The following is a 23,568-nucleotide window of genomic DNA, read 5'->3' as shown; positions in this document are numbered from 1 at the left end:
TCATCATCATCGTCATCATCTTCGTCATCACCATAATTATTATTTTTATTATTATTATAATTATTTTTAATATTGTGATGGTACGCTGGAGATAGCATGTTATTTTTTACGAAGGGGTTTGTGGGGTGATAACGATGACGATGATAATTATTATTTATAATATTATTACTATAATTATTATTATTATTGTTGTTGTTGTTGTAATTGTTGTTGTGGTTGTTGTTTACGTATCTGGCACAATGGTTGTTGTTGATACCTAGCTTAACGTCATTTTCAAAATCGCTTACGTAAAATTTTTTGCTGTCGTCATCATCATCTTCATCATCAATGTTACCACCATCATTATCATCGTTATCATCATTATTACCACCACCATCATCATCGTTATCATCATTACTACCACCATCATCATCATCGTTATCGTGATCGAATGAATTTTGATCGGCCAAACTAATCTCATTATTGAAACGCGCTGGCGATCCAGCAGAACTCAGAAGTTGACGACTATCACGAATACGCCGAGGATTTTGATAATGACGGTCTCTATTTTCTTTGTCATCATCACCACCATCATCACCATTACTATCATCATCATCGCCGTCGTCATTTCTATAAGCATCATCATCATCATTACCACGTGACTTGGTATGATTGAGTGTGCTTGTTAAGTGTGGTCGTTTATCATTGAAACAAAGGCTATTACTACCATCATTATCATCGTCACCGTTTTTTATTTCATCATCATCATTATCATTATCATCATCACCATCTTTATCATTATCAGTATCTTTGATTGAGACCTCGTTTTCTCGGCGGACGAACGAACAGAGAGAACATGAACATGTTTGCACATCATGCTGTTCATCATTACTGTGAACCGGAATTTTAGAACCAACATGGCTGCTACTATTTCCGGTTGCCGTGGCGTATTTCCGGGTTTTGTTGTTATTTATGTTGTTATTGTTTATGTTGTTGATGATGTTTTTGTTGACGTTGTTACTGGGATAGTAAACTTTGCTACGATATGTTGACGAACTGGAATTGCTGAACCGGGATGAGTTAACATGGCGATAGTTAATGTTATTGCTGCTATTATTATTGTTATTATTATTATTATTATTGTTGTTGTCGTTGTTGTTGTGGGTTTTTGCATGCTTGGAATTATTAAGAGTTAAATTAAAAACAGCGCTGTTTCCATTACTCGTGCTATACGTGTTGCAGTTTGAACTACTAATAGTATTATTATGGTTATTATTATTATTGTTATTATTATTGTAATTGTTGTTACTGTTGTTGTTGTTGTTGTTGAGGTAGTTGTTGATGAAATCTCTGCCTTGCACAAGTAGCTGCATCTGATGTTGTTTACTTTGGTTGATATAATAGCGGCCCAGCAATATGCGGATCATTTTTGGAGAATTCTGGCGGTAGATTATTAACGATAATGATGGTTATCGTTATCATAATCATCATCACTATTACCACTATCAGGAGCAGTGGTCGCAGCAGCTACAACAGCTGCAGCAGCAGCAATAACGACAGCCGCATCATCGTCATCAACAACAACAACAAAATTCTAATAATCACAATTTTTACCAGCAATAAAACCATCAATATTATCATTATATTATCTTAAATAACATCATCATAACCATCACCAACATCATCATAATCATCACCAACATCATCATAATCATCACCAACATCATCATAATCATCACCAACATCATCATAATCATCACCAACATCGTCATAATCATCACCAACATCATCATAACCATCACCAACATCGTCATAACCATCACCAGCATCATCGTCATCATCACCTCGTCTTTCAAATGAGCCAATTTTTTCCTGAAAACTTCGAGAGCTTCTTCATTGGAAAGCGTTTCCAAATCATCTTCGTCGACTTGTAGCAGGCGGTCGCCTATTAATTAACATAATTTATTGAGATTAATTTAATTAAATAATCAGTATGGCAATTAATATTCATAAACTTATTAATATTGATAAGCCAATAAACATTAATGAGTCGACTTAAACAAGGTTTTTTGCAATAACCTTTGCTGAATACGTTGTATTGCTCCGCTTTGCCCCCATGCTTAATTACTCCTATGTAAATTCCAGAATCTTTTGTTAGTGTTGGCGTAGTAGTTGTTGTTGTTGGTATTGTTGTTGAGGTTATTTGTGGCGACACTGTTGCTAATGTTGTCGTTGTTTCGATGCAATTGTCATAGAGTTTCGTCGTCTGGCCTACTACGGTTATACCCAAGTTTGCTGGCTGATCTGCCGTATGAATGTGATGTGCCGATTACAATTAGTAATGAAAGATTTCGTTTACTAATTATTGATAAATTAAATGTATTGAAACTATTGAAGAAATATTTCGTAACTATGTTTTGATTACATATGAAAGTATTTAGTTTATTGATCAAACGCCAACCGTTGTAATCGTCAGAGTAGACGACGGTAACGATGACGATTTCGATTAGAACCTCGCCGTAATCGTAAAACCGACTCGGTTTACCGAAACAAACTTTCATACTTGCATCGGCATTACGACATTCGAATTTCCTGATCGGTTTTTTGGTCGGTTTGGTCGGTATTATGTTTTGTTTCTTATTATCCTCCCACTGGTCGAGGTTGAATGTTATGCGGAGGTGTTCAACGACGCTACTCAACGAGCTGTCGTCGTATTTTGTCGCGGTGCTGTTGTGAAACATGTTGCCGGTTGTTTTTTGAACATTTTCAACAAATTTGCCAAAATTTACAGTCGATGTTTTGTTTTTATTGGTTGCACTGTTGTTGCTCTGGTGGTTGCGTATTTTGTAGTTTTCCACCATGCTGAGATGTTTATTGCGGTGTGAGTCTGCCTCAATTTCTTGTCTCGCAACAAGAGTTTCTAAATATTTACGTGAAGCTTTTTCGTTGATGTTTGATTTGATGTTATGGACGTACGCTGTTGTCGGTCTTTTGTTGTTGTTGCAATTAACTGAGGAAGGAATGTTGTTGTTGTTGTTGCAGCTCGGGGAAACCCAGGGGTCATCTTCATCGTAAGTGTCGTTGTTGGAAGATTTGGAGAAGTCTTCACCCTCTCCATCATCATCGTCGTCGTCTTCATAATCATCACCGTCATCTGTTTTTTTATTCTCGACCGTAATCAAATCGCACGCCTTGTTCAATTTTTTTAAATCTTTCTCCCCACGAATGAAAGACCGTTTGTGGCCGCGACAGTTACTTCGCAGGCTACTTCTAGTTGTCGTTCTTCTAGCTAGATTGTTGCGGCGACAGTTGCTTAGGCGACAACTTCCAGTGACGTCATTGTTAGCCGACAACTGTTCTAACCAGTTGAGCGTGTGTGCTAGTTTAGCTTCAGAGGCTGCTCTCCGTTCTTTGGCCCGCTATCGAATTAACGAATTAACAAACATTACTGAAATATTATTAATGCATGAACCAACGGGATATTCTTTCACTAAAACAACCATTCTTTCTTCTGAAATTTAATTTTTTTTGCGAAATACTGCCATCCACTCAACTCAATATAAAATTATTCATCAAGCAAGAGCAGATCTAAACTCGCTAACCTCAAACGGACCGACCAGTGCATCGTACTTGCTCATCTCACAATTCATCGCAGAAGAATTCCCTGCTTTCGACGTTCCATTCATTAAACTATCTCCGACCGAATGAATTTGACCTCTTGACCCCACCCCATTAATTTTTGACCTACTTTTATTTGATTTGGCGTTGGAATCGAGGTGCAGACAGTGCCTGAGGCAGTCCAGAGGGTCTTGTCTACTCGAACGCTTACTCCGAATGCTGTTTCTAACAGCTGACCGTGTTAATGTTGCTGATTTTGTTGCTGCTGTTGTTGGTTTGGACACTGCTGTTGAAGCTTTTGTTGGTGATTTTGAGGTTACCGTTACAGGAATCGTTATAGTTGATGAGGTTGAAAGGGATTTGCTTTTTATTTTCGCGTTCATATTTGGTCCGTCTGACTTTGCGCTATATCACCAATTTTGGATAGTGGACGGATATACTGATTAGAAAGCAGAGTTTTGTTAATGTTACGTTAGTTTCGGTCTTAAAATTGTCGATACTTTTCGAGTTGTCGACAATGGAATTTATTTTTTAGTTACAGAATCATCTATTTACAATTAAGTAATTAAATTTCACGAATTTGTTCACGATTTTCTCATGATAATTGAAAACTTTTCAATATTTACATCTAGTTTACTACGGAACTTTCAAGAAACATTTCAAAAATAAACCACTATCAACATAAATAATTATAAAAATAAATAAATACGTCTTTTTCAGACAAACTATGAGTATTTATATACATACACATATAAAATTTGTTATTACAAAACCCTGCTAGTTAATTAAAAACACGCTACCGATAAAATTATCAAATTTTAGCCTGCTAGTGCATATATCGGGGTGAAAGCGTTACTAATTTGCTTATGTTTGTATGTACTGTATATATGTTTGTATGTACGTGTGTGTATGTATGTATGTGTATGTATGCATGTTTGTATGTACGCAAATTTGTATGTTTATACATTTACTTATTATTATAATAGATCAATTATTATCAATCTTATTATTTTTTTTATAAAATCTTTATTTTAAAAAAGCTATAAAAAGACACACACATACACGTGTGTGTGTTAAGATTTACTTCTATACTACCTAATTCAATAATAATAATAATAACAATAATAATAATAATAGTAATAGTAACGCAGGATTGCCAAACTATACGTAGATATCCAGGAACAACAATAATAAAAACAACTCGCTAAAAAAATAATAAAAGGCAGTACTAATTGAATCCAAAATAAGTATACAAAGAGACAGTCGAGTGTTACATTCACTTGTTGGGTGTCAGTTAGTCATACTGGAAGTACACATAACGACATATGGACGCGATTAAAAGACGTATTTTTATGTAGAAACCATATACATATATATATTGCTACGAGATACATGCAACTATAGGAATATACGCATACAGACACACACACAGACACAGACACACACACACAACACACACGATGTAAACAGTCTTGTTTGTACACAAATTGTCATTGGTACAGTTAGCAGATAGATTTATAATGATGAAATAGTTGCCATAATTATAATTTACTTTAAAGAACAACTTAATCATAGTCAAAAAAAAGTATAGTCATTATTATTATCATCATCATCGTCGTCGTCGTCATCATTTTCCTCAGCCCCATTTATAGACGTTGACTTCTTTGTCGTTGAGTACGGCAAGCATGTAGGGCTTGTTGCTTATGTCATCCGTCACGGGACAAATGTCGATGACGTCATCGCTGGTTGCTGGAATGCTCTGCTGCTTCAGACCGTTGCTGCTGTTCCAGATTTCAACCTGCGTTGTTTGTTTACCATGTAGTCTTAATTCACTTTTCGGCTGGTAGTGTCAAAACAGCAAACAACAGAATATCAAAAATCAATCAATTAATCAATCATTCATTCAATCAACCATTCAATCAATCATTCAATCACTCAAGCAAGCAGCAAACAACCAGCAGCGGCAGCTAGCTAACCACTAGACAGCTAACATCCAGCTAAACCGCTAGCAAACAAATAAACAGACAAACAGACAGACAGACAGACAGACAGAGAGACAGACAAACAAACCGATTTATTAGACTCATTCCCGGCACAGATGAGCAACATCTCCAATCCATGATCAGGGTGTAGCATGAGACGACTCCTTAGCAACCTCTTCTGCGACGGACTGCCATGAAATGTCTGAATGTTGTTGCAGTGCACTGTCGACGTGAAGAGCTGCTGCTGCTGGGTGTCACTGCTTGTTGCTGTTGCTGCCGTCGTCGTGGATGGACTGAATGAGAGGCTGTATAGCTGTGAAAGAATGAAAAATATGTGTGAGAGAGAGAGAATGGGAGAAATAAATATTTAGATAGATAGATAGATAGATGGATGGATGGATGGATGGATGGATGGATAGATAGATAGATAGATAGATAGATAGATAGATAGATAGATAGATAGATAGATAGATAGATAGATAGATAGATAGATAGATAGATAGATAGATAGATAGATAGATAGATAGATAGAAACAAAACAAATGTACTTGATGACGACAGAATTGGTACTGAGAATTCGGCCTAAATGAAGCTAGCACGTGACCAGTTGCATTCTCTACTGATAAGCTCGATAATAAACCTTAATAATAATAATAATAATAATAATAATAATAATAATAACCTATGAATAATAATAATCTATGAATAATTAATAAAACCTATGAATAATTAATAAAACCTTCAAATGGCAGGTAAGATGGCGTAAATGTCGTATCCCTACATTCAAAGAATATACTATTGTCTAATTGGCCTGCTATCAGGCCGCCAGGTCTGCATAATTATAATAAATTATAATAAATTATGATAAATTATAATAAATTATGAAAATTTCAATTATATTGATAGTAAGAAAAATTATAAATTCATAATTTATTTACGCGGTTTAGATTACGTTAAATAGCCAGCAATTTGTTTCTGGCTATTATAGACTACTTTTATCTTATAACAAAGTTAATTATTTAATTAATCAGTCAGTCAGTCAGTTTTAATCAATCAACCAATCAACAAATCAAACACGAAACACCGATCAATCAACCAGCAAATCAACCAAACAATCAATCAATCAATTAATCAACCAACCATTCAATCAACAACCAATCAATCAATCAAACAACCAACCAATAAACCAACCAATCAATCAATCAACCTATATCGATTCCCGAATAATTTCGGCAGGTAATGCAGTGATACAACAGACTTTGAGTTTTCAGCGGATGTTAAACTGGACACCTTTAAACAAAAACATAATAATAATAACAATAATAATAATAATTATTATTATGATTGTTACGAAGATAACTATTGAAGCAACATAGCAAACAGAGAAGATGTACTGACATATTGATTGTTGAATCGCGTATCGAACATGAGTACGTTGCCATTCTGCAGGCCGGCAAAAAAGTAATTTGGCTTCTCTGCGTGCCAGCAACACGACCAAACTGGACTAAGGCACTCATAGCTGTGAAGGAAAATTGAATTTTTCAAGAACAATCATCACCATCATCATTATCAAAATAGCGCATCATCATCATCATAATCTACCTTTGAACGACTTGATTACTGTGGACATTTGTAATCTTTAAACTCTTATCCATCGAAGCAGTGAGCAGTAGAAACTTCTGGCTGTTTCCACAGCCACTGCTCGCTTCACAGCCGCTGGCTTCATTTTTGCTGGTGGACTCGTTGCTGCTGCTGCTGTCGCTACTGAATGCCAGATCTCTGATCAGTTTGTTGTGGATCGGTACGTATTCGTGGCTCTTTAGATCTAATGTTCTTAGCTAGGCACATGGTGAATGAATGTTTGTGTACAAAAATGAAATCACCAAAAAAAATCAATCTTAATCTGAATGAATGAATGAATGAATCCGGTCATTCACCATGAATGAATGACCGGATGGAAGAATGAACGAAAGAATAAATGAATTAAAAATGAATGGCTGAGTGCCCGAATGAATGAATAAACCAAACAATCAAGATCCAAAACCGAAACAACTCAATCTACCAAACAACCGAAAATCCAAACCGAACAACTCAATCTACCTTTTTAATCCCAAACCCAGGAAACAAAGGATTGGGACTCTGCTGGGATATGAAGAGAGTCGACGTCTGACTGTGATAAGTCATCACCCTGCAAGAGCCAGGCTGAAAAAAAATAATAAGAAGAGTAAAGATGAAAAATGAAAAAAAATAAAATTATAGAATAAATAGAGAGAAAGAGAGAGAGAGAGAGAGAGAGAGAGAGAGAGAGAGAGAGAGAGAGAGAGAGAGAGAGAGAGAGAGAGAGTGAAAGATGTACAAAACATAATGGAGTAATGGAGCAGCCTCAATCAACCTTACATCACATTTTATAGATCTCTCAAACACGAAACAACTTTGAGATTTGGCATGATGTAACATCTGAGATGATGATGACAACGATGATGATGACGATGCTACTAATGATGATGACGTTTGTCCGGCTATTGAAGATGACGACGATGATGACTTGTTCGACATCATCATCATGATCTGAACCTGGTTCATTTGAACTGTGGTTCTGTTGCATTTTTAGGGGAAGAAGAGTTTTTTTAAAATTTAGAATTATGATAAAATAATCTTCAAATAAACGTTAAACACAATCAATCAAACAACCAGCTCGGTCAGTCAGTTAGCCAGACAGATAACCAACCAAACCAGCCCAGCCAATCAATCCCCAATTATCATCTAACTTACTTCAACTTTTCATTCTCCTCTCTCAACCTCTGGCACTCGTCAAGGGCATGCTGCATCTGCATCTTACTACGCGCCGTGTTCAGTTCTAAAACTTGCTTGGACCTCCTCTCTTCATTCAACTCAGTGATCAGACGATCCCTCTCACTTGTGTCTAGGGCCTAGGAAAACGAAAACTTCAATGCCGATTTAACTTATATAATTATAGAGTTAAATATTACATTTATTATATATATCAGCAACCCCCAATCTCGGCAACCCCCGATCTCGGGGAAAATGTCGTCTAAACGTGTGTTGTTGTTTGTTGTTTATTATTATATAATTATATTTATAGAGTTTAATATTACGTTTATTATTATATAATTATATTTATAGAGTTTAATATTACGTTTATTATTATATAATTATATTTATAGAGTTTAATATTACGTTTATTATTATATAATTATATTTATAGAGTTTATTATTATATTTATTATTATATTTATAGAGTTTAATATGTGTGACGCTATTAGGGATAAAATGTGAGGTTAACAAAGCAATCAATCAATCAATTAATCTGTGTGTGTTGAAGATATGAGTAGAATGGGAGATGAGAGTTGAGTATGAAAGTGTGCTATTAGTGAAAGGAGTAGTTTTGTCATTTAGTTGGTTGGCTTTAAGGTGTGTTAAATTGTGTGTGTGTGTGTGTGTGCAAATTGTGTGTGTGTGTGTGTGTGCGTGTGTGTGTGTATATATTTGTGCAAATGTGTATTTAAAAGAGTTCAGCTGTTATAGTTAGTTGATTTAGAAATATTTGTCTCCAACAAACAATTACAATATTACAATATATAATATTATTAATAAATAATTAATTAGTAAATTTCTGCTGGAATAAATTATATCGTTGCAAAAACCTTTAATCTCTTGGCGAATATGACTCTGATGTCTCTGGAGTGAGCTTTCGAGTTGCAGTTAGGACATTTGCCTTTCGCATTGCTGGGCAGCCATTTCTCTATACAGCTGTTTTCAAAGAGGGAGATTTAAATCATGAATGAAGAAATGAAATTAATTACTGAATAAATGAATGAATGGATGATAGAATGAATGAATGAGAAAATAAATGAATGAATGAATGAAAAAACGAACGAATCAACCAGCCAAGCAAACAAAAAGCAATCAGTTAACCAACCAGCTAATAAAATGAATGGAATAAAAAACTAACTTCTGACCAAAGAGATGACCGCACTTAAGAGAAACCAGCCTGTGAAGTCCACTGTTGGTCCACGGCTCAAAACAGATCGGACAAGACTACATTGAAAAATTTTTTAACTGCATATAAAAAAAACAGAAAAATAATGACATTAAGAAATTTCATAATAATAAAAATAACAACAACAATAATAACAACAACAATAACGACAAAGACAAACATCGCTGTCATCAATGCTGTCATCCAGTATACTCCTCTTCTTTCTTTCACTGCTCCCTTCAAATTTCTTCTTTTTATCATTGCTATTATTATTATTAATGTTGTTATTATTATTGTTTAATTTTGCTGGCGTTTTGAAATCATTCATCGATGTATCTGCCTGGCCTGCTGTTTGTTATTGCAATATTATTATTATTAATAATATTATTATTAATATTAATGTGAACAAAATGTTAAAGTTTATGTAATTAATACAACAATGAAAACATCAATGTAGCTATTTTATTTTATATTATTTTAACCAATTAAAACAAATGTAAATTTAATTCATGTTATAAATAATGTTAAATATCAATAAATACCATTGATTTAGTTTTTATTAATGTCACGTAAAAAGAAATAAATAAATAAATAAAAATCCGAAAGAGAACCTGGAACTATTTGTTGTTGTTGTTGTTCGCTATCATTATTTGTTGAGGGATCTATAGTTAGAAGATTTGATGTGTCGTTGGTGTTGACGTTACCAGTAGTTGATATCATCATCGTTGTTGTTGTTGTACTTTGAGAATTCATCTCAATATCATTGCTGTTGGCATTGTTGTTGTCACCAATACTGACATCCATAACAATAACATCATCTTCATCATCATCATTATTATTATTATTATTGATGTTATTTGGGTTGTGATCATTCGAGGCATTATTGTTGTTATTGTTATTATTATGATTATCAATGTTTATATTGATTTCTGTGACGTCATCATCTGTTTCACTATCGCTATAGACATAATCACTGCTGCTAAAATCTGAAAACGAACTTTCGTCGTCATCATTGTCTGAATTTTATTAAAAATAAATAACAAAAATATAAATATACAATGAAATAATAATAAAAATATAGTTAAAAGTATTAGTTCCCAAAATAATAACAATTCCATTCTAATTTTCAAATAAAAACTAACCACCCTACCATATTGCTCTGGTTGTAGATCGTTAAGCCATATTACTGAGTCTTGGTCAACAGTATTGTTATAATAATGATAATTATTATTATTATTATTGTTGCGATTATTTGAGCTAGAGTTAGTGTGTCTTCTAGTGAAATAATCATGTTGCTGGGGATTATTAAAACCCCTATGTCGTTGCTGGGGATTATTAAAACCCCTATGTCGTTGCTGGTGGTTATTATTATTATCCCTTTCTGTTTGTTGTGGATACTGATAGCTGTTAGGTCGCCTTGTCCGTCGTCGATGAACCAGAGGAAGATCAGAATCTGGCGCATTGCGTAGCTGATCAATGTTGGGTTGGTTGTTTTCAAGGTTCCAAGTCCAGTAGCGATTTACTGATCCTCGACCACGATGTCGGGGCGGCATTTTAAATTTTGTTTAATTAGAATGAATTATTTAGTTAACGATTTTTGTTTTGTTGTTTTTTTTATCCAGTTAGTGACTCGCTAACTCAGTTTAGTAAGTTACAGTTAGTGACTGATTCTCGGTTTCGCTTTTGAAAAATAGCAGTTCATTTTATAATATTAACACTATCATTGTTTTATTGATAAATAAAAATTAGACTAACACTCACATTTCATCAATGGCTATTTTTGACGCACAAAAAATAAATAAAATGATAATTTTATAATAAAATAATAATGATAATATAAATAAAAATGATAATTTTTATAAAATAAAACACGTTTATTCAAATCAAAGTTTGTTTATTATTTTTAAATTCAATTTTACCACCGTACATTTCGGTCATAAAAATATCGCCCGTGAACGAAAAGTAAACTGAGATAGCGAAAGTTTACCCAGTACCATGTACATCCATGATGCTATTTATTATTCAGTAAAGTAAATACATACATACATACATACATATATATATATATATATATATATATATATATATATATATATATATATATATATATATATATAGGTTTGGTTAATCCACATCAGAAGTTGGAGCAGAGTTCTTTGAACTAACATATTTCACCTGAATAAATTAAAATTAATCAAGATAATAACACCAAAATAATTAGGTGTGATTTTGTGTAATAAAATAAAGTTACATGTAAATGTCTTAAAAAAATTACATGTAAATCGACAAAAAGTTACACAAAAATATAAAAAAAAAACAGAAGAAAGAATGAATGTACGAATGAATAAATGAACAAAGAATGAATCATTAATAAATAAGAGAAAAAAAACCTGTTCGTCTATGAAGCGAAATTGCCAAGGCCACTGAGTGTTGTATAAGAACTGCCTATGGTCAAATCTTAAAAAGCAAAAATGGAAAAAATTAATCAAAGATCATATTGTTATCATCATCATTACCACACACCAAAACAGTATCATCATCAACGGCATCGTCATCACCAAGAACATCATCTTCAACATCATCACTAGCCTATTATCATCAGGACTATATAATTCAGCATGATATGCTGGTGTCAGGGTCGTCATCTTGTGTCGGTTGGCTGAATAAGACTGGAAGAAGAACTTCACTTTTTTCGCTATCTGCAATCATTCAACCAATCAATCAATCAATCAATCAATCAATCAATCAATCAATCAATCAATCAATCAATCAATCAATCAATCAATCAATCAATCAATCAATCAATCAATCAATCAATCAATCAATCAATCAATCAATCAATCAATCAATCAATCAATCAATCAATCAATCAATCAATCAATCAATCAATCAATCAATCAATCAACCAACCAATCAATCAATCAATCAACCAATCAATCAACTAGCCAACCAACCAACTAATCAGCCAAACCTCTTCCGGTGTATGCCTATCCTTCCAATGCGATAGTAACTTGGCGTACATACTGAACGGGCCACACCTGTATACGCTTCTAAGTCTGCCGTATAAGGATAACTCATCGTAGGTCATGCCCATGTCATCCTGGAGATGTCAAGGTCAGTGTTAATTATGTCAAGGTCAGTTTTAATTATGTCAAGGTCAGTGTTAATTATGTCAAGGTCAGTGTTAATTATGTCAAGGTCAGTGTTAATTATGTCAAGGTCAGTGTTAATTATGTCAAGGTCAGTGGTAATTATGTCAAGGTCAGTGTTAATTATGTCAAGGTCAGTGGTAATTATGTCAAGGTCAGCGGTAATTATTTCAAGGTCAAATTTGATACTTATGAGGCCAGATCTGGGTTTGAGTTCGACCTTTTCATAGTTATAATAACGAGAGAATGATTTGAAACCTTATTAGCCTGCCTACTTAATTTTGCAGAAATGAACAACAACGACAAAATTGAAAAACTTGATCTGTCAATAAACCGGTCAGGCAATAATACAAATGAAAAATGGATGGATGAAATGAATGAACGAATGAATGAATGAATGAATTACCGGATGAAATAAAAAAATGAATGAATGGGCAATGCATGCATGCATGCATAGTACAAACTTCATCCAACTGGGCGACTTTTCCTTCAATGAGGGGTTCCAATTCTGCAGTAGGCGGTGCCATGTAGATGCTGAGTCAGTGAATGAATTAATGAATGAATGAAGAAATAAAAGAATGAACGGATGAGTGTGAGTGAGTAAATGAGCAAATCAGCCAATAAATGAATGAATAAACAAATCCACTAACTCTTTAAGCGATTGGAGTTGAAATCGTTCGATAGAGAAGAGGATCAACTTCCTGAGATCCGTCTTGCTGATGCCTCCGATGGGATTGATGTCTGCACTGGAGCAATCGTACTTCGTCATGTAACCACGTAAACTGCAATGTTAGGTGAATGAATGAATGAATGATCGATCGAACCAAAAAAAGAATGAATGACTGACCGAATGAATGAACGAATGAACGATTGAACGAACGAACGAACGAATAAATGATTGATTGATTTAACCTTTCATCAACATTGGCGGACCCCAGAACCAACAAACCGCCTGACTGACCACGGCCCCAAAGGGAAAGTTGGGCGAATAAATAAGCGAGTACCATTCTCAATCGCGCCTGGACATTTTGCAAGGCCAAATTTTCCACGTGTGACCCTCCGTAAACTTTGAACTTTGGCATAAGGTTGAAGGTCAGTGAGAAGATGTTGATGACGCTTGAGACAGCGCCGTCGAAGTTTATATTCAGGTGGTAGCTGTTTGTTGTAGCAGTAGTGGTAGCTGTTGTTATCATCATTATCATCATCATCATCAACAACAAACATCATCATCGTCATCTTCAAAAACCTTCCAATCTCATCAGCCAGTTTCTTGGCAAGATCTCTGGTAACTTGGGAGCTGTTACTTGTGGCCATGTAGCAAGTCGTTAGCAGTTTGCCGCATAACTCTCGCGGGCTTTTCGGCTCGTAAGTCGGGTCGCGAGTTATTCGCCGAATATCACTGAGTGCTTCTGCGTCTGTGGGTTTTTGTGTGTGTGTATGTATGTATGAACCCATAATTGATTAGAACTATAAGGAAGTAATAATCATATCCGGGTTCAGCTTTAATTTATGTTAAACGCTTCGCACAGACAGGTATTTTAACGCTCCATCCAAAACACAGAAAGAATTATATTTTTGAAGTAAAATAGAGAAAGATTGCTTTACATAACTCTTATCTAATGGGTCACCCGATACTTCTACAATCCTGCTACAGAGTTCATTCAGAAAACTCTGAGTCTGAAAATCGGTTGGACCAAAGTTCTCAATACAGACTGGCTGAAAAATGTATGTATGTATGTGTGTATGTATGTGTGTGTGGGTGCGTGTTCAAATGTGCACAAATGCAATAAATACAACAGAGCAACCAACCAGAACCAACATCATTAAGAAATACAACAAAAGACTACAAACTTTTAAGAGAGTTGACGGTGTGGCAGAGCAGCGTGCACATGGAGTAGGCGATGCAGGCCACACTCGAACTGTCGAGACCACCACTCAGTGGTAGGAAGTAGCCGCTTGCACCACTTCTACGCAGGTAGTCCCACAACCAACATGCTGGTCCTAAGCTGTTTGTGTGTGCGTACGTGTGTGTTGTGTGTGTGTGTGCGTGTGTGTATTTGTCTAACTCGTCTCTCCCCCTTTCTCTCTTTTTGTATAATCATTAGGATCATCATAATCATCGACATCATCATCATGATCATCATCATTACCTAATTTCCTCCTCAGGTGTATGGTACTTCCATTCCAAAACTGGCGAACATTCCAGGTAAGGATCGCCAGATGTCAGTTCGAAGTCCACATTTACTCGCGGAAAGGGCGAGCTTGCAGCTGCCTAATCCAAGGAATCATAATGTTTCTTTTTTTTTAGAAATTTTAAATGATTGTTGCCAATACTATTTTATATATGCAAAGGTGCAGTGTGTGTGTGTGTGTGTGTGTGTGTGTGTGTGTGTGTGTGTGTGTGTGTGTCTACGTGTGTTTGTGCAACACTAACCAAAATGCATCTGCTCCTTAGGGAATTCCTGTAGTGTCTAACATCTTCCAGATCAACAACCGCTGTTACAACATCCTGCAAAAATTTATATGGTCATTCGTTCATTCATTCGTTCATTCATTCACTCATTCATTTATTCACTCACGACATCGCCGATGATGAATTGCTTTCCTTGAGCTAATATATCACCATTGCAGGCAATGGTGGAACAGCCATCGTAATAAACTCTCTCGCCATCACAACCGAACTGATTGGAGAACATGTATATGCCCCCTGCCTAGTGATGATGATGATGATGAAGGTGGTGATGAGAATGATGATGATGATTGTGATGATGATGGTGATGAATATTGATAATTGGATTAATGATATTTGGCTAACGATATCTTAGAATGGCTAATATGATAATAATAACAACAACAAAAACAACAAAATAATAATAATAACAATCATCATCATCCTTCATCATCATCATCATCCTCGTCGTCGTCGTCGTCGTCGTCATGACGTCGCCTACCTTCAGGGTGGTCGACTTGATGATGTCAACTCGGACATAGGCCTTCCTCAGTTCGTGATGACTTCCGCTTGCGTTCGTTATTATCTCCACACCGTCCATACCTAACTGGATGTTGCGGCTGAGTGAGTGAATGAATGAATGAGTGAGTGAGTGAGTGAATGAATGAATGAGTGAGTGAATTAATGAATGAATGAATGAATGAATCTCCACTCCATTCGTATTGAAGTTAAAATAATGTTGAGACTAGGTTTAAATGTTTAAAAATATTTAAATGAATCATCGACTGAACGAGTGAGTGATTGAATGAAAGAACAAAAGAACAAAAGAACAAAAGAACAAACAAACAAATAAACAAACAAACAAACAAACAAACAAACAAACAAACAAACAAACAAACAAACAAACAAACAAACAAACAAACAAACAAACAAACAAACAAACAAACAAACAAACAAACAAACAAACAAACAAACAAACAAACAAACAAACAAACAAACAAACAAACAAACAAACAAACAAACAAACAAACAAACAAACAAACAAACAAACAAACAAACAAACTAACAAACAAACAAACAAACAAACAAACAAACAAACAAACAAACAAACAAACAAACAAACAAACAAACAAACAAACAAACAAACAAACAAACAAACAAACAAACAAACAAACAAACAAACAAACAAACAAACAAACAAACAAACAAACAAATAAATGAGAGAGTGAGTGAGTGAGTGAACAAATAAATTGATGAATAAAAAACCTAGCGGCGTTCCACATTTCTTCACAAATCTCACTTGCAATGCACGTATCCAGCGTCGATATCACGCCATCTCCAAATGGAACTGTTCTCTTTTTTAATTGGTCATTCATTCATTCATTCATTCATTCATTCATTCATTCATCCATTCATTCATTCAAAACCTGGCCAGTTATACGTTGAATAATTCGAGGCAAATAGAAATCTTCGACGGTCTTTTCTTTAGTCCAGGCCGTGAAATACCTACTCTCTCGATATATGTAGCCATCTGCCATCATCATTTTCGGCCGGATTAGTAGTATTTTTCTAAGCAATTTTTAAGAATTAGGGAATTAGTGGATTGATAAGGGATTAGTGGATTGACTGTGGATTAGTGGATTGACTATGAGTTAGTGAATTGATTATGTATTAGTGGATTTATAAAAGATTAGTCGACTAATTAGTGATTACTGAATTAATTACGGATCAATGGATTGATTATGGATTAATTGAAGGATAGTTATTTCATTGGCAGTCAGTTACGAAGACAATCGTTGAAGTTATACTTGTTCAGAAAGATGACTCTGCAGTTGTAGGAGACATTCTTATGCATTATAGGCCTGTTGGGGAGAAAAAATAAAAAAAAAAAATATACAACTAGAAGGAGCATGGCAACTAATTCCTAAGAAGTTATGAAGGGCGCCAGATCAGCTAGTAAATAAATAATAATAATTATAATAATAATTATAATAATAAAATAATAATAATTAATAGCCACAACTACTAACATGCCAACATCACACATAACACCAGTGCAGATGGGTGATCCCAGGAGCTGGGCCAGCACTTGGAATGAATGTAGAAGTGTGTCGCCTTCAAGGAAGTGGTCGCCGCAACCATAGCCACTTTTTTGGAAATAGTTTTATGTGTTTGTGATTGATGCACGTACACGCGCACACGCACGCACACATACACACGCACACACACACATTAACATGCACACACATATACATATTTCTAATTACTAAAATCAATTCTAACCAAATCAAATGAAAAATTCAAATTGAATGGAATGAAATGATATGTGAAGCTTGGTTATAATTGAAGATGTTATCAACGTAGTTGCAGGTTTACTGTTAGGCAAACTGTGATTATAGTTAATCCATAATTGATATGTGATTAATTATATAACAATCAATTAATTAATTAATTAATTAATTAATTAATTAACAATGACTAACGTTATCTCTAGCTCAGGTCCCAATCTATATTTAGCACCCTTCATTTTAGCCAATTCTATGCCTGAAAAAGTAGTTTAAAAATGGAATATTATTATAGAGAAGATTATATAAAAATAAATCAATATAATTGATCGCATACATATTCATAAGGTTCTGACCTAATAAGACATATATAAAACAATAACAGAAAGATAAAGTTAAAAAAATATAGACAAACTTTTCAAAATGTTTTTGAGGTTGTTGTCAAAATCCATGGCCCACTGGTTCAGTGAGCAGGTCGCTAAGACAACTTTTCTTCCCATTTTGGAAATTTTGACTAATACTTTTTACTGATTTTTTTTCCCTCTCTGTTTCTTTTTCACTGTGATTCGTCTCGTCTAGTAAGTCTAAAATCGTCTCGTCTAGTAAGTCTAGAATCGTCTTGTCTAGTAAGTCTAGAATCGTCTCGTCTAGTACAGCTGGTTGGCTTGGAAAAGTGTTAAGCCTAGAAAATTGTACACAAAATATGATTATTTTATAGTTTATTTTCAGTCAGGTTTGCAAATTAGTTAAGAATACCATATAATACAGTACCAGAGATAATGTATTTTATTGTACTGTACAACCACCTTGAATAAAAAGCCTGATGAATATAGCTGGTTAAGAATTGATTATAAAGCTTTGACAATCAAATGAGAGCTTACATATTATTGTTATTCTCTCTAATTCATTTATTCATTCATTCATTCATCCATTCATTCAATTATTCATTCATTCATTCATTCATTAACTATCATTACACCAACATTAACATTCTTTCATCTATTCATTTAACCAGCAAATTAAATTCCTAAACAATATTACCTTTTAAAAATATTCAGCCATTACAATAGTATTCACATACATGTATGCATGATTTATACAATACAATAGCAAAAGAAGAGTAAACTAGATAGACAATGTGCAAGTAAGATATAAGAATACTTACTTAGAACTAATTATATACAATAATTTATTAATGGTAGTACTGCTAGAGTGTATTTACATGAACTACATGGATCTGTGTAACTACAGACAGGTTCATATAATATAATATAATATAATATAATATAATATAATATAATATAATATAATATGATCAGAATATATAATGTGTATGTCTAAATGTTAGTACTAAGTACATACATACAGTGTACAGACATGCATACGTTTGTTTGTTTGTATGATCATGAATTCTGATGTGAACCTATAGTCCTATACCATATAATAATTATAGGTTCTATTTATAGGTGTTATAGTATAATTAGAAGAATAAGTTTTACTACACTACAGTGAGTGAACATTTTTGTAAATTTTTACTTTTCAAAGATCAAAGACAGTACTACCTCCTGTGACTTGTAGTCTAGTCTTATATTATATTATATACTATAAATAACTATACAAATACAATACATACAAAATTACAAACAATCCTACCTTAATTTTCAAGAACATGATCTTCTCAAGGACTCAAATAAAAACTCAAACAGGCCAGAGCACCTAATAATTATTAAATTTTAATTAGATAATTTAAAAATTATTAATTTTTAATTTTAAATGAACTTTTTAAAAGAAAAAACACAAAAAAGTGACCATTGCACTACAAAACTGAAACACAGGCAAAACAGTATGACAAAAATTTGAGTAAAATAAAACTTTCTATTATAAAACAACGCACTAAAATTCCGAATAAATTTTTAAATAAAATAACAAAATAACGATATTAAATAAATAAATGATTTTAAATGAATTTTCAAACCTCCGATCGAGAAAACAAAATTCCCAACGTAAACAAAAATAGCTTGCGATTCAAATTGGGTAATTCCAGAATTTGAACGTACCGTAGACAAAACAATTTTTATAATAAATTATGACGTCACTAACGAAAATGACGTCAATGATGATGGTGGTGATGTAACGATGATGATGATGATGATAATGGAATAAACATCATCCATCTGCATACATAATATGATGATGTTATTGGTGAAGATGATGGTGATAACAATGATAAACATCAATAATGGTCATGATGATGATATTAATAATAATGCTGATACTAAATATTTGAAAAATTTGTTTTGTTAGCTGGAGATAATTTTATATAATTTGATATTTTCTTCCTGAATAAATGTAAAAGTGTTATCATTTATATATCTATTGAACAATTCAATAGTTCATCCATTTATCTATGCATTTGTCTGTCTATTCTCGTTCATTCATTTGTTCAGTCATTCATTCGCACTCTCGTTCTTTCATTCATAGATTGATTCATACGTTCACTTATTCATTTGTTAATTCGTACGTTCATCCATTCGTTCGTTCATCCATTCGTTCGTTCTTTTTCTGCAATCCAAGTGACATCTCTGCTTAAAATTACTTGAACGGCATCATAAGAAGCAGGTATAAAGAGAATCAGTTTCCATGGCCACTAAACATTTGCATAGGAACGACACGTACAACGTCTCTATGCGTTTGCGGTTATATATGTATTGCTTTCTCTCTCTCTCTCTCTCTCTCTCTCTCTCTCTCCTCTCTCTCTCTCTCTCTCTCTCCTCTCTCTCTCTCTGTCTCTCTCTCTCTTTTTCTCTCCTCCTTATCTCTTCATTTCTACTTTCTCTTTTCTCTACAATAATTTGTTCACATTGTCTCTTTGCTGATTTCTGTTCTCATAAATTTTTTTCGTCTTTTTTGTCATTGTCATTATATTTTATAATTCTCTCTCTCTCTCTCTCTCTCTCTCTCTCTCTCTCTCTCTTTCTCTCTCTCTCATCTCTCTCACGCACACGCATACATGTATATATATATATACACACATTTGTCATTGCGTCTTTACATCTGGATGAGTATATCACGTTGATGTTGTTCAGCATCCAAGAGGTCCTATATACTATACATCCTACCTGGCGTCATCAACGTATATATATGGATACTGATTGTACTGAATATTACTAAAAATAAAATTATTGTTTAATAATAATAATAATAATAATATTATTATTATTATTATTATAAGTTTTGTATTTGTTGTTAATATCATTTTAATTACGTCAATATTAAAAGAATAAATTAAAAACGTTTGATCATAAAGGCGAATCATCCGATTGTTTCTAATTATTGGCAAAATCGACAGAACTTTACATGAAACGTAGTTAACTTGTCAATCAACAAACTATTATTGAAAATTTAAATTTTCAAATTAATTATTAACAAACAAGTCGATATTGTTAATAAAATCAAACACACGCACACACACACACGCACACACACACACATACCTACAAACCAACATATACATACAAGCACCACATACACACAAACCACACACATTTTTTTTACTTAGATCTTACATCTTCAACAACTGAAACACCGTTATATCTTATGTATCCATATGTATCTCATGTATCCACGTGTATATGATACTATCATATTTTATCTAAATGAATAATGGATAGAACTCAGTCAGAATCGGATGCAGTAAAGATAAGCAGAAACGGCAACAAACGAAACGAAAGAGACGAGACGTTGTTTCATCATGCGTCTTTAGATGAAAAAAACATACCAAATCACTACCACAATACCAACACAATTGATACCAATGGTAGCGGTATTAAATTTAATACTATTGCGAATACTATGGCTAATGCTTTTACTACTGATACGTATGTTAATACAACATCTGATGTTTATAGTATAGATGGTGTTTGTACTAATTCAAAATATAATATTAATAACGGATGTATTATAACTGCGTTTGATGATAGTACAAACAATCCAGTTGATAATACTAATAAAATTGCTACTAAATTGTATACTATTACAACAGCTACTACCACTGCTGCTGCTGTTGCTACTGCTACTGCTGCTGCTGCTACTTCTACAGCCACAAGTACAAATACTTTTACGAAAAACGACATTACAAATAATGAGCAGAGTGATGATACTAAACCGAATGTTGCCAATATTAATGATAATGAAATTGCTAATGATGATGTCGCGATAGATGATGGTGACGTGATTAAATCAGGAATTGATAATGATCATCTTAATAAAGGTAAAACTCACAACGATGATGACCAACATACAACAAACATGCTCAAAATGATTCGTGACGTGCATAACACAATTGACGAAATCGTTGACGATGACATCAATTACATCGTCAACAACAACAACAACAGCAACAATAACAACAACAACAACATTAGCAACAACAATGACGGCAGCCACAATACTTATGACGTCACTGCCATAAACAACGATGACGTAAACAACAACAACACAAGAAACCACAACCACAACGACACGAACTTCACTTCAAACAGCAGCAGTAGCTGTTCCAACAATAACAACAACAATAACAACAACAACAACGACAACAGCAACAGCAACAACAACAAACATTTCAGCAACAAAAACACAAACCACAACAACAACATAAACGCCATTGACATAGACAAAAAAAGCGAAGACAGCAACTCAATCGGTTCATTCAGTGACAACGACTCGCTTGATATGAACGACGACGACAATGACGACAACAGCAACGGCGGCGACAACAACGGCTACAAGAATTCGCGCGAAATTAGACTGAGTGATAAAATGGTGGCGCGTATGCGAAAATTACTGACCAGATTAGCCCACCGAACGCAAAAAATCAAACAAATTAGACCCGAATCACCGTCATCTGTTACGAGCAAATCCGGTAAATAATAAACTTTTTTCTCTATTTATCTATTATTATTGTTATTCTTATTATTTTTATATTATTATTCATACTTTATATTCATAATTAAATTTTAAAGTTATATTCTTTTTTTTTAATTAAATTATTTTAACTCAGGTGTGTCGTCAGCTACCAAGGATACCGACAAAAAAACAGATTCTAAAGATGACGAAACGAAACATACCGACCAATCGAGTACTGACAATTCTTCGATATTTAGGAGAAAAATTTACTTTAGAAAAATTTTAACTCTTCCGATAAATTTTGCGGCAAAAGTTAAGAAGATTCGATTCCCGGATACTATCGATCCGAATAGTCGGGATTTATTTCACTTCATTTCTTATTTTTAAAAATGAACATTTTAATCATTTATTTATAAAATTTCATTTTTAATTAACAATAAACCATTTCAATCATATCATTCCAACGTGATATTCAATATCTTATAGTTCGTTCTAGTTTTTAGACTATTTTAAATTTATAAAAAAGTTTATTCAAAATCATTATTTCTAAATTTAGGTAACCTCTACTTAAGCTGGCTCTGCTTGGTCAGTATAGCCTTTATGTACAACTGTGGGGCCACTGTGTTTAGAGCTTCATTCGTCTCGTGCTCCATCTATTCATGCTCTACTGACGACCAGCCAAGCAGTGATGTACCCTTTTGTACGGCGGCATTCAATATCGGTACAAACGATACCAAGCAATTTGCAACAACCACGCCGAGTTATGTCTCGATATATACCGATTATTATAACGATACTGGTGTTAACGGTAGCTCGAGCAATCGAATTACTTCTAGCTGGATGGATTTACTTTCGAATTATCAGACGTCATTTTTACCGAACTTGTCATCACCATCACCATCATTTTCATCATCATCATCATCATCATCACCCACTACAACGTCATCACCAAAAACTCCATCATCATTCTTATATACGCCTCGGTCATTATCACCATCATCTTTAAGTTTTTGCAAAAGAAAATTGTTGTGTAACCCCAGCTTTAGTAACGCTATTGATGATGGCGTTGTTGACGCTACTACTGCTACTACAGCTACTATTACTACTACTACTATTACCACTACTACTAAAACTACTAATGTAACTACTACTACTACAAATACTACTGCTACAAAGTTTAGTATACCCTTTTTAATAGCAC

At 34.0% G+C, this 23,568-nt stretch overlaps 1 protein-coding gene across 1 annotated transcript; it reads right to left on the bottom strand.

The window, feature by feature from the left end:
- Positions 1-1,058: 1,058 nt before the first annotated feature.
- On the bottom strand, positions 1,059-19,452 carry HELRODRAFT_191543 (hypothetical protein). Its single transcript, XM_009018684.1, has 42 exons — positions 19,272-19,452; positions 19,116-19,178; positions 17,878-18,144; positions 17,661-17,721; positions 17,208-17,324; positions 16,986-17,039; positions 16,605-16,746; positions 16,444-16,532; positions 15,680-15,797; positions 15,308-15,439; positions 15,163-15,237; positions 14,879-15,000; positions 14,580-14,734; positions 13,975-14,143; positions 13,641-13,883; positions 13,379-13,510; positions 13,193-13,262; positions 12,551-12,679; positions 12,169-12,278; positions 11,970-12,036; positions 11,636-11,754; positions 11,434-11,611; positions 11,341-11,390; positions 10,941-11,237; positions 10,730-10,910; positions 10,201-10,595; positions 9,761-9,930; positions 9,553-9,638; positions 9,245-9,350; positions 8,352-8,509; positions 7,977-8,175; positions 7,680-7,781; positions 7,182-7,417; positions 6,978-7,098; positions 6,787-6,869; positions 6,319-6,410; positions 6,128-6,219; positions 5,668-5,892; positions 2,441-5,395; positions 2,059-2,283; positions 1,824-1,924; positions 1,059-1,418 (listed from the first exon to the last, which is right to left on the bottom strand). Exons 3-21 carry the CDS (start codon positions 17,960-17,962, stop codon positions 11,704-11,706), a joined length of 2,121 nt encoding a protein of 706 aa, XP_009016932.1. The 5' UTR covers positions 17,963-18,144; positions 19,116-19,178; positions 19,272-19,452; the 3' UTR covers positions 1,059-1,418; positions 1,824-1,924; positions 2,059-2,283; positions 2,441-5,395; positions 5,668-5,892; positions 6,128-6,219; positions 6,319-6,410; positions 6,787-6,869; positions 6,978-7,098; positions 7,182-7,417; positions 7,680-7,781; positions 7,977-8,175; positions 8,352-8,509; positions 9,245-9,350; positions 9,553-9,638; positions 9,761-9,930; positions 10,201-10,595; positions 10,730-10,910; positions 10,941-11,237; positions 11,341-11,390; positions 11,434-11,611; positions 11,636-11,703.
- Positions 19,453-23,568: the final 4,116 nt, after the last annotated feature.

This window comes from Helobdella robusta, assembly GCF_000326865.2.
Source record: "Helobdella robusta unplaced genomic scaffold HELROscaffold_22, whole genome shotgun sequence".
NCBI classification, from domain to species: domain Eukaryota; kingdom Metazoa; phylum Annelida; class Clitellata; order Rhynchobdellida; family Glossiphoniidae; genus Helobdella; species Helobdella robusta.
Note: the sequence above shows the minus strand (reverse complement) of the source record. Positions and strands in the feature narration are given on the sequence as shown.